The 13,210-nt window shown below is 40.9% G+C and overlaps 1 protein-coding gene across 3 annotated transcripts in view; it reads right to left on the bottom strand.

Annotated features, from left to right (window-relative positions):
* HOMER1 (homer scaffold protein 1) overlaps positions 1-13,006 on the bottom strand; it is a 97,061-nt gene extending 84,055 nt beyond the window's left edge. For all 3 annotated transcript variants that reach the window (XM_065860333.2, XM_065860334.2, XM_071802825.1), the window contains exon 1: positions 12,851-13,006. In XM_065860333.2, the coding sequence (XP_065716405.1) occupies positions 12,851-12,855 (5 nt within the window). In that variant the 5' untranslated portion in view covers positions 12,856-13,006. The remainder of the gene's footprint in view (positions 1-12,850) is intronic.
* Positions 13,007-13,210: the final 204 nt, after the last annotated feature.

Here is a 13,210-nt window from a genome sequence, read left to right as displayed (position 1 = left end):
TATGACAGGAATTTCTGCTCTGATGGCTGTATTTCACAGGTACAAGGCAACAGATAAACGCTGGGGCATTTGACAAGAGTGACAGAGAATTTTGGAACCTAAAAAGGAACAGAAGGAAGACAAAATTATGGAATCACTTCATCATATGTTTCCACTGACATAATCAGAAATAATATGGTAAACAGTCATAGTAATTACAAATTAGTACTTTTAGATGTCAAGTTTAACTGCTGTTCTTCCAGTCAACTTTGAGAGACAACAAAAACTCAAATAACACAAGTAATAATTTTGCTGTTCTAAAGACTAGATGTCTCGACAACTTGTTCACAACACAAAAAAACAAGGAATACGTATCTTCCTTGCTTATTATGAGACACTTGGAATTTGTCTTGAACATATTTCTGTAACAAAATAAGGTTTTCTCACTTGGCATCACAAGCTTTAGTGACAACTTCTTGTAATGCTTCTATGAGTTCTCTTACATTACTCCACTTACTGGTTTTAAATTTCCATTTTGCTTCCTTGTAGGTCTTCATATGGAAATGATCACATCTCCTTTCCACTTCTCACCCCATCAGCCAAGTCCACCTCACCTTTTTCTGCATCTCCAAGTTACTAATTTCCACTTCTTCCACATATGAAAACACTTTATTTTACTGGACCTAGCACTTGTCATTCCTTTTATTTCTAGTTAAAATCCACAAATCCCTTATTTAACATTAAGAAGTTGTCAGTTACCAGTTTTGAGAGCTTTTACACTTAACCCTCAGAAACAGAAACTGTAAAATAAATCATTAGCACAACGTGCACATTGACTGCAGACACCTTACAGCCAAAGTCATGCTTCCACCAGCACCACTGAAAGTACCACAACTTACAGAGTGAGCAGAATGAACCAGGCTGAATAAAAATGCACTTCATCACTATCACCGTCAGCTGATCTTCAGGCAATTTACAGTCCCATCCAGAGTGCTACAGCTGCATGCTAAGTTTCAAAAAGAATCATTGGTCCACATCACAAGATAAGAATTGGATTATTTCATTTGTATCAAGGAACTAAATTAGACTCCTCAAAAGGTAAACAAATTAATTTTATATTCATAAGTAACAAATCAATTTGAATCATCCCACTGAGCACTGCAGGAACTATAAAGCCTCTTTAATTCACTTTGAGCATGCCATAACCATGCCAGCAAGTCCCTCCCTTTTGATAACTTACAGCTCAGTAAATACTACTAAATTTTGGAAGCAGTGGTTGCACTTGTATTGAGCTGTAACTGGAAATGACAGATCTCAATCTCCCTGATTGGTCATATCACACACAGAACAAACACATTCTGAGACTACTCCTGAGGCAGGACACCCAAACACCACTCCTGACCGGCTCCCAGAACAGATCATCAGAACACTGAAGGCATTCCTACAACAGCTCCAAATCCTGTTTCCCCCAAAGACATACTACTGTCAGGAACTTCCCAGTATAACAGTGAGATTCACAACTAGCACAATCCATTTTTAAACACAGCAGTATGACCACACACCGTACATGGAGCAAAAGATGCCCTGCACAACCCGCTAGAGAGGCCAGTGTGGGAACAGGTACACAGGTCTGCACGGTAGAAGTCAGCCAAGGGACTGTGCCAAGCACTGTGCCGTGGGGATGGGCCCCCCAGAGCTGGAGAGGAGCAGCCACACCTGGACTAGTCTGTCTCACTGATAAGGAAGCAGCTCACAGGGAAGATGACCATGCTGGAAACACTATGGCTGCATCAGTACTGCCCTTGGGTATTGCTATTCGAATAAGGCAAAGAAATGTTTCTTCACTGATGGTTCATGCAGTTGGTTTTGCTTGCACTGGTGAAGGCTGGTAATGACAAAGTATTATGTGTTCATTGTACTGGAACTAGATGATCAACCAGTTTGCAAAGCATACTTCAAAATGTAGCTTACACTTCAGAAAAGCACCTACAATGACTGTAGTTCTAACCTCAAGACAGCAGGCAGGTATTAGGGATTTACCCAGATGGAAGCTACTTTAGTTGTTGGAAGTGTAATTGCAGGAAAAAAAATCAGATGTCAGGAAACTGCTCAGCATTTTAACAAGCTAAGCAACAAAATGCACACCATACAGTTCGTGTAGAACTGTTGGCTCAAATGCCTGCATGCCAGAGAAAACTTGAATTTTCTTACGTATTTCCCATGGAATTGGAATGGCCTACATCAAAGGCCTGTATTTCATACTTCGACAAAAATATTCAAGCAATAAATGCATGCTACTACAGCTAGGAAGCATCTAATCAAAGACCTGAAGTCAGTGTTTGTTAAGACCCAGTTAGTTATTTCAGTATGACCCTTTTTTTTTGTGAACAGGAACAATTTTCCTGACGTAGTATGTGAATGAACTGGTACAATGCATTCACAACCTACATATGAACCAAGAACTGGACAAGCCTCCCTCATCCATTCCTATGCACAAATATCAGAACAGATATTAAATGTAGGAAGCCAAGCCCTAGCATTTCTGTATCCATTAACTAAACAGTGGCCAGAAACAAGCAAGTTTACCAGTTACTTATGGAATGCTTGCATTGCAAAGTCAGTTTTAAAGCAAGCTGCATTTGAAAACATTTTACTCATTGTCCTGGTTTGGGTTAAAACAAGACCAATTCTCTTTTGGTGAATTTTCTTTTCAGCTCAGTTAAGTAACTGTATTTTTCTGAAGTTGGCTGCAGATTTTTCAGACACTGTTCGCTCTGGCGCTGATAATGGCCGATTATTACAGTTCTACTTAGCTAACGGTAGGAATGGTATGCAGAAAAGGCTCACGTTAATCTTTTATTGCTACAGCAGTCAAGGTCTCTGATTAATTTTTTTCTGTTGGTTTTGTGTATTTGGCATTATTTTCTCTAATTATTAGTATTATTAGTGAAGCTTTTTAGGTTTCCAACTTGTAAATCTCTCTCCCTTTTCCTCCTATTCCCTTTCCTTAGTGTGTGTGGGGGTTAATAGAGAGGATCTGACACACTTCAGTGTTGCCCTGATATAAACAGTGACACATATGCTAAGCGTGGTACAGTCTTACCAAAATGGAGCAGTTGGGTGCTCACGTTTCCCTCCAAAAGAGGCTTAACAGAAGCATCAAATACAAGTCCATGTAGCTGAAACTGCCATTTCCCACTCTCTAACAGGTTTCGTGTGGAGAAACAGAATGCATACTACAATACGAAACTGCTTAACCTAGTAAATAGAATACCTTGAGTAGGAAGTACTAATACTATACTTCATCGCAAAAAAACCTCAGTGTTTGCAAGTAAATGAAGGGGAACAGTTCTTAGGAAGATGAACAGCATACATATAAGACAAGACGATTTTGAGCAAAATTTCATATCTGCCAATTAAAGTATCAGTTCTAATCATTACTCAGCTCTGTGTGAAGTTTGCTCACAGCTACTAATTTCCTAAAACTCTGGAATGCAAGTATATTAACCTATAAACAAGAATCCTTGCCTTTTTCCTTTTTTTTTTTTTTTTCCCTCTAACAACCTTCATTAAGGTGTCAGGTGGCACACACAGGTCACCATGACTGTCAAGTTCCAACAAAGAAGGTTAACCGCTATTGTACCATTCTGGAGAGGGCTATTACTTGTTCAATACAAACTTCCCATAGAAGAATACTAGCTGCATTTTTCAAATGTGGAAGATGAAATTCATGATCAATGCTAATCACAAACTGTGCATTATCATCAAGTTCTTAATACCAGCACACAGCCACATACTTTGCTGCAAAACTGGTTTTCATATGAGGCAACATGCAATGAACTGGTTTTCCAAAAATCAGTTAACTTACCCACAGTCTGAAACCATCGTTCTATCTCTCACAATATTTCTCCTCTACAATAAGGAATCTAGCAGGAGCCTAGCAGGAATCTTGTACAGGGTGAAGACAAAAGTCTGTATCTTAATAACTGGGTAAATTCCTGCCATATTTTTCCTGAGGGACTTCAGAAAAGTATCATCACATTCAAGTTGCAGGATCATCAAGCCAGCAACTTTTAGGGTCTAAATAGATTCATCAGGATTTGTCGAGAGCCATATAGGACATCAAATCAAACCTCTGTTTTAAGTTCTCACTACAGGAATAGCATTTTCCAAGTTGCAGAACTCTTTGGATGGTTGGATTTTGTAAAAGCACTTTGAACTTGAACATGGTGTTGACAGTTAATATTCTTCCTTGACAGAAGCCTCCCGCCAGGGTGTCAAACTATTATTTTGCAAATGATTCCAGGAACATATGCAACATCCTACATATTGCTCCTCTAAGTGGCAACAAAGTCCTCTGAATCAGCACGGACTTCAATTTCACAAAATCAACAGCCAGCCACAGAAGCAGCAAGACATCAAGACAAGCAAGAAGGTGGAACAGAAGGTAACCTTTAGAAGATCTAGACTTGGCTCCTCTCTGTAAAGTTAGTGTAAGTGATTTAAGGATTATCATGTCCATCTTTGAACACTCACGAGCAGCCATATTCCTCACATCTAGGAAATATGCATGTTACCAAGGAGCAGAAGAAAAGGACTCTCTAAATATATTTTCATGCTAAGTAAAATTGTTCTTTGTAAGAACAACTGGGGAAACAGAAGATTATTTCCCTTTGTCTAAGAACTTTGCTCCAGAATAATATTAATTCTCAAATGCTGCTAATTATAAAAGTCATAGATGTTTTAAGAAATGCCCCCATAATGCCCTTCAATGCATCCCAGCAGCAGAACAATTCTAGCTTTTGTTCCAATTTGATTTTTAAAATTCATAATTAATGTGGACAAAAAGGGAGGATTTTTTAAAACAATGTATCTCACATTTTAGGTCATTCAATCCATAAATATCAGTAAAAATTATCTCAGCTCTTGAGTGGCCCATTAAGAACTGCTATGAGACATGTGCAGGATTTGCATTCATAAGTGAGGTAATTTAGGGAATCTAGAGTTCAGCGCTTGTGGTTCACAGAAATCCCAACAAAACAGATCATTACTTAACCATGCTTCAGCACCTGTGTGTTCTCCTGAAAAACCTCCCAAAGATCCTGGGAGTTTTACCACTGCGTGTAGCCAGACATGCTGCTACCAGAGCTGTGCAGTGCTTCTGGAGAACCAAGCCTACCTAGGACTCCAATCAGCAAGGCACCACCTATTCCCAAGCACTGCCAATAATTTCCTGGGAGGAACCCGTTTCCTACTGATAGCTAGCTGCAGAGAGCTCTGGATGCCTGGGTAGGAGGCTCGCTAAAGCAGACACAGGAAACGTTCTGTGTTTTGTAAAAGAACAAATATTGACATGGGAGGGACATATACTTGGATGTTGAAAAAGCACTTGAGAATCAGTACCCAGAAGCTGAAAGTAATTTAACCCAAGAGAAATTGTGCCCATCTAACTGCAGGTTGACTCTTTCAGGCACATACAACTCACTGAAAAATACAGCTTGTGCAAAAGCACAGGTGCTGCAGTTTCAAAGTCAACTGGCCAAAGAGCTGCTTAGAGCTCAGTTACTGCATGCAATAACAGACCTACATAGGATATATTATTCCATACACTTATTTTTGCTGTCATAGAAAACACTTCATAACCTAAGAAGCCATGACATGACTGCACACTCCACAGTAAGTCCTGTGTTGAAGAAAACAGTGGTTCCTCCAATGTCACACAGTACATTCTTTAAGATTTTTGTACAGACAAGCCAGGGCTAACAGACTGATGGAAATGAACAGGCACAAGAAGCAAGAACTGTGAGAAGACATGTCAAAGATAATTTATTTTACCAACACTTCACTATAAAGTGTTGACCACTTAAAGCTCATTCTTCAGCTTTCAAAACTCAAGGAAGATCTCATTATATGTCCTGTTACAAGAATAGCTCCAAGATGACCTAAGAATTCAAGACTATAATATACTATTTACAGAGTAAGTCATTTTAAAGCATTTTAAAAACCTGAATTCTAAGCCCCAGCAATGTTACCTATTACGTTTCTTCCTATGAAAGACACTACTGAAAGGGGGAAAAAAATGCCATTTCTCAACAAGCTGAGCCTCACCCTGCAGAGACTTCAAACCTTTCCAAACTTGAGCTTCAATACTGAGGAGCAAACTTGCACAGGTGTATCTCAGAGTTTTCATCTTTTTGAACACTTCCCACCAAAATACACTGCTATAGCAAAAGGTATATCTATCCCAGCTGTAATAACACTTCCCTTGTGCCAGTTCCTATATTTGTATGGCTATGTGGTCAGCTGGGTTACAGTACTGATGTAGCTCACTGCACAAATGTCTGTGTTGCGGCAGAAAACAGGAAAAAGCAGCCCCCATCTTCTGTTGTTCCCATTTTTTTGGTGGCAAGCTCAGTAAAAATGTAATGATCAAGATGTTGGCAAAGAATACAGCTACAAAGATGGACAAAACAGTGCCTGTGAATCATTTATATGTACATGGAGGAAGGAGAAAAACCTGAAAGGAACTATGTATTTCAGGTTCCTCCCTATTTATTCAGGTAGAAGCCATTAGTCAAAACAAGTGATGTGGACTGCTTAAGTTAGTTAACTTGATATCTGTGGCTAAAAAACAAATAAACAAAACAGACTAGATAGTGGAAATGTCAATTTATCGTTGTATCTGGCAATCCAGCAACACCGATTGCATGTTTAAATATTGTCTGATTTTTTTCATGATGATTGCATCCAGCACTACTTGCCACCAGAGAAGCATGTCAGAATGCAGCATGTTGCCAGAAGCGTATTTGTGATGCAGTTCCAGAAAATCAATACAGTATTCAAACATAGTTCCATTACTTTGCAGAACAGAGCAGATGACATTCATACCACTACTGGGGGGCTGCGTAAGTACAACAGGGTTCAACACTCCATGCTGTAAGGCCCAAATGGAATGAAATCACAGCTCCCTCCATCCTTCTCTCCCCTCTAAACTCCCTGTCCTGAACACAATGCTAATTTTGGTGGATCTCACAAGGCCCAGCCTTGGAAAAAATAAAAACTAAAATACTTGCAGCAGAATGGGGAAAAGAAACAACTTATCAAAATTAGATCTAAAAGTGGATTTTTCATAGTGCAATGCTTGCACATCCATTGCACCTTACCTTTAAGACTGAACACATCTAAAAAGCCTCACAAGTAGAACAGCTTGAATTGCTGAACTAGAAAGCATGCTCTTGCAAATTTTTATTACAGAAGGCTTTCACCTAATTAGGGCTTTTAAATACCATTTCAACCTAACATGGTATCTTCCAAGAAAAAAAAAAAAAGTGTACTGAGTACTCGACTTTCGAGTGCAGGACTGTCTCAAATACAAAGAGTACATTGTTCAAACACAAGCATGTTTAATTTTTATGTGCATATATATGTGAGTTCCTTTCCAGATGTGGTCTCAGCCTCACTGGCTATCTCTATACCACACTCATTCCCTTGCTAAGTACCTTTTAAACTATAACTTCTGGACTAGAAGAGACATCAGCTCTTGGTAATTAGTTTAGGCCTCAGGTTCAAAATTAAAGAGATCTTAAAGCATAGAAGAACTAAGTTTCAAATCTGTATCGTTTGCATTGTTTAGATGGTCACTGATCTGGAATACACTGGAAAAACATAGGCTCAGCTAAGATGATGTCCCAGGCACCTACACTAATAAACTACTGGTAAATTAGTGTTACCTCAGAAGATAATGCTTTGTAGTACACTAACACATAGACGTAGATTTGGAAAGCTGTAATTTAAAGAGTGATCAGCTAAGAGCTTTAAATCAAATAACAGTCTTAAAAGACAATCATAAAGAACAAATGTTTTGCAACAAAATTCCCATAAATGTGATTTCTGAATTCTGTGTACTTACTACTTTTACGAACTAAGCAGGCAGAAACACTCTAAAGCCAGTTAGGTGTCATTGCCTCCCCTGACTAGAAGTGCTGCCCTGTTCCAGTATTTAATGACATCGCAATCTCTATGGCTTCAAGACTGCATATTTCCTCAAGCATCGGCTCAACATCTGCTTATGAGTCCCACAAAGACAACGGGAACTGTACTAGAGCAAGCACCATTTGGGAGATAGAAATCACAAGAACACATACACAAAGCATTCATCCCATGTTTGCCTCGAGACACTGAAAGTAAAAATAATCTCAACATGATGAATGTGAAGGACTGAAATCTTTATTTTCAGCAGAACTAGGATTTCACCCAAAGACCCAGTCTACGTAATCTTTATAATGCATGGAAATACTGAAACAGATCTATCGCAACTTTAAGGCATTACAAATACCTTCACTAGGCCAGCAAGGAAATCATCCCCCAGGGTGTTCAGGACACTCACTTACATGTTGCCAGGCCAGAGGAGCTGTTTTGGATTTCTCATGCTTATTTCATGGTCATAAAATGACTGTGACAAAAGATAATTTAAGCATTGCAGAGGTCTCCAAACACTGCCATCTGATAAAGTAGTTCACTACCCCTTTCAGGCTGATTTACATATGTCCATCTGTCTCGGTGTTTATACCTTACTGTTTTTTTCCAGATAATCAAGTTTTGTGGGTGTTATCTATAGTAAACAATGTTGATCTGTTTCTGTTACACTCTCCATGCTGCTACAGAAGACAGCATAAGCTACTTTGCTGCCATTGCTTTCACACAATAACCATCTAATTGAGATAGCAAGATGGCTAGGAACTGCAGTAACACTGAACTACTGCCAGGGAGCTGTACCTTCTGCTCTATTACCTGCAATATTTCTGTGTCAAAGAAGCACAGCTGATGGAACTCTTGCTGAGATGAAGTTTTAAGAGAGCTATCATTAAGGCTCGTGGGATGGAAAAAGACAGGTTAAACAACCTGAGTAAGGTCAAATTCAACTGTCATCAATGCTTCTGGCTCCCAACAGCTTTATAGTGTTCATGTCTTGTTACCCAGATAGAGAAAGGAAACTGAAACATTTAAGGACAAGACTGTAGTTTGGAAATACCTAAAAAAGAAAGTCAACAGGCAGCAAAACAAATTCAATCTCCACAGCAAGACTGGTCTGTCCCATATTTTCAAACAGGCTAGATTTTCACATATTTTTAGATTTTAAAGCTCCAAATGGGCTTTGTGAAAATGATTACATCCTACAGTTTAGAATTAGCATGATTTGTCAATTTTTCTCTACAAAATGGGACCCAACATTCTGAGTGAGATGAGATCCTCATTTAAATAAATGAATTTGACTAACTCTCCATCCTTCAAAAAAGTGTAAGAATTCGGAGTGGATCAACAGCAACAGACATTTTCCCAACTGACAAAAAATAAAATAAAATACTTATTTCTAGGCAATTACAACACTAATAAGTACATCCTAAAATATTGATCTTCCACAATACTCTCTGACCAACTTAAGAACCCTAGTATTCTAATTCTGCCATCTCAAACTGACACATAACCACTTTTACGAAGATAAAATACTAAATATAGTCCAACAACAGTGAAAAGAAGCTGAAGTCTTTATAAAGATACCTTGATTAACGTGACATGACAGGGACAAGCACATCTTACAGAAGCTTTTACCTTGTAATTCCTTATCATTCAGCAAGAGTGAAGGGAAAAGCTAGTAAGATAAATCTGGATACTCATGCACAGCACAGAAGGCCATAAAGGAGTTATGTAGAGACTACTCATTAATAAATCAGAAATTAATCCAAGAGATAAAGTTTAACTGGACACCAACTTCTCACCCCTACCAGAATTCATGGCTATGCACCTTCCATTCTATGTCTAGCATGAAGTGTATTCATTTCAGCCTAAGCAATGACTGCATCATCATCCACAAATATAAACCTCTAACTCCCCTGCTCCAGCTAAAAATAAAAGTAGTACCAATGAGCAGCAAACTATGGTGATGGTTTGCAGCTTTAACATGGAACTTACCTGGTCAACGTATACAATAATCTAGGCTACCAATATACAACCTGAGTATGTTTACTTCAGATCTGTTTCTTGAGGATTTTTAATGTCATCAACCTCTGCTCAAAGAAGACTGATTGGGAAATAACGGCAAATTCTGTATTTCTCAATACTGGGAATACAAGAGACATGAACTAGGACAGAACATATTGAGGTCATCCTATCTACACCAAAATCCAGGTGTTCCTATTAGAGAATGCTATATTCTGTGTGATCAACCCAACACAATTGCCTGCACAATTAAATGGTTATAACACTCAACAGTGACTATTGATAAGAACTTATTATATGCAATGGGGATGAGGAACTAGGCAAGGAGAGGCAGACTGGCAGGTGCTAGGGAGGCAAGAGTGGACATCCTGAATGCCTGGCCTGCACAATTCCCAGCGCTTGATTCATTTACCTTCTCCTGTGACATGAGAGACACCCACAGACACTTGGGATACAACACTAAGAAGAGTGTGTCCTGAACTACTGCACTCTGTAGACCATTCTCTAGCTTCAAGTTTCTCAAAACCATGTATTTAATGGTAGGACTTGTCCAGAGACCAGTCACCCACAGCTTTGTATCCACCAGATACACAGTGCATAATTACCTGGCTTGCCTGATAGCATTCAATGCACCAAGCAGACAGAACTACACTAGCCAAAGAACAAATTCTTCACTATAATAAATGAGGCTAAAAAGGCCACTGCTGGTTTGGCAAGCCAATTCCTCTCGCCACCTCATGTTTTCTGTGTTCTGGCCATTGAAACAGGTAAATTCTCCATCAGCCAGGTACTAGAAGCTCACTGTACAAGCTTATGCAGCATAGAATACTCATTAAATACTGAATACAGTACACAGACCCTCACGTGGCCATATAAATGGAGTATCAACCATTCTGAAGCTTGCTTCTAGAGCACTCTATTTCAATACCTTAGCAGAGTATCAGAAGACTACTGTCACAACTGCAGTGTTAAGATCCCTGTACACCTTGGTCTAGAAATACTGCCAAAATCCATGGGCAACTGCATTTAGAGGCTAACACAAAACAGCTACTGAATGAAGACTTCTGCTCTAAACACTGTCAAATGTGTGATATGCAACTGCAGATCCACAGAGCTTGTGCTGGTCCTGGCTTGGATGTGTTCACATTTAGAGATCAGGAAGCTTGCCAGTAATACATACCTACATTTCTAGGTTGGGCCATCTTGTTAGAAGATGGTCTGCAAAGGACCTCTATTTCACAATACTTCTATGTGTACTGTCCATAGAGTATTCAAAATCTTTGCCAACAAGTTTTGTCTTCTTGACCTCAGTGTGCCAAGATACTACTCAAGTCACCACACCAACAACTTAAGTATTTAGGATTATTTCAACTCCCTCTACAGATATGGATTTGTACGGTTTGCTAAGAAGCTATGACACTAAAAACACCAGCTGTATGAAAGCTGATGAAATGGGGGAGTCTTTTTTGTTTAAGTCAGGTTTTTGTTTTCATAACTGTTCAATTTAATTCTAGAAAAAGAACACTTGCTCGTCAACAGTTCTCTGTATGTGTAATATGATACACTTAACTGATGTATCTACAAACACAATATCGATTTTAAATACATGAGGTTTTCCATTATTTGAATTTTAAAAGCTACAAATTCCGTATCTGCTTAACAGCCTTAAGAATACATCCCTAAACCACTGTAATATTATTTAGCCTTTTAGCAGGTTTTTGAAACACATGATCACTTTCTTGATAGCTGCAGGCTTGCATTTGTTCTGTTTGGGATGTCTTTTCTTTTTTAATGGATGGGAAGACAAGAGGAAAATAAAAGCTAGCCTAAGAAGTCATTCCTTCCTACATCTTGTACAGTGAACCCCAGTGACCAGGACAGAGCCAATGCTGCAGTTGTTATCACCCCACATGCAATGAAGTTAACCAGAGAATGCCACGTGTTCTTAATAGCTTGAGGAAATCAACACTTTAAAATTCCAAATTAATCTACCAATTTCACATTTGAATTCCTGAATGACCATAATACAAAGGACTTGATTTGTAACTTTTATAGTCTGAACTATGTCATAAAGTATTAGGAAACTAGCACATTGTTAACGCACAAAAAGTCTGCCTCCACCTTGCAGTTAGTCAAATCACATCAGGCTTCTGCTGCTTTTGAACATGGATGAGTTTCCATTCCATTCAGAGGCTATCAGGCAGTCCCAGCAGTACGGTTTATTTTTTTCATCTCACTACACAAATTACTAAAGATACAACTGTGTAAAGTTTTCACAGGTATCTATGTCACTTTTTAATCTACAAATTTAGATGTAATCAGATTCATTTTAAAGATTTTTTTCCTTCTCATTTCCTTAAAACCTCAAGCGGATGTCCCAGTTAACTAGGGGACCTGCTGTAAGGCAGATTTCCTTAGAGCCTTCTTCACTTTATTGGGAAATTCACACGTTGTTTTATATCCTCTGGACTCCAGAAAGGTTAAAAAGAGCCTTCGCTCCTCTGAAGTTCCACCTCACCACACTGAGCTTAAAGCAGCCGTTCTCAGGACTGACCATCCCCTAACGACCCGGAGAAGGTCCTCACGGTGGGGATCTGGAAGCCAAGGCGGCTCCTCCAGCGATCCGATGTGGCTACAGCGGAGGCAAACCTCTGCAGACCGTGGTGCGCCCCTCACGGAGCGCGCTGCTTTTCTTTCAGCGGGCTGATGCACAGCATCGATGGCAGCAGGATGCCTGCTCCTCCTGCGCCCCGCCAATAAAGCCACTCGCCTCCGTGCGCATTCGGCAGCGCCCGCCTAACAGCAACAGCTGGCGCGGGCAGCCGCCTCCGCCCCCCGCCCCGGCACCAGCCCGGCTGCCCCCCGAGATCCTTACCCCATGGCGGCCGGCAGCGCTGGGCACCGGCGGTGCCGCGCGGGCCGCGTCCCCGGGGCGCTCCTCGCCGCGCCGGCAGCTCCGCAGCCCCGTGGCGGCGGGCCGCTGCGCTGGGCTCGCCGCGCAGGCCCGGGGGGCCGCGCCGCCGGCTCGCAGCTGCCGGGCCGAGCGGGGCCGCCCGCGCCCTAGGGAGCACCCCCCGCGGGCCGGGCTCCCATGGCCGCCGGCCCCGCCAGGCGCCCGCAAGCAGCGGCTCCGGCCCCCGGGCGGGCGGCGGCGACTCCGGGGGCAGACGGGTCCCCTCCTGCGGGCGGATGGGGAAGCGCTCGCCTTCTCCGCGAGGGGCTGGCGGCGGCTGTG

Source organism: Patagioenas fasciata, chromosome Z (assembly GCF_037038585.1).
Source record: "Patagioenas fasciata isolate bPatFas1 chromosome Z, bPatFas1.hap1, whole genome shotgun sequence".
NCBI classification, from domain to species: Eukaryota; Metazoa; Chordata; class Aves; order Columbiformes; family Columbidae; genus Patagioenas; species Patagioenas fasciata.
This window is presented reverse-complemented; position numbering and strand designations above follow the sequence as displayed.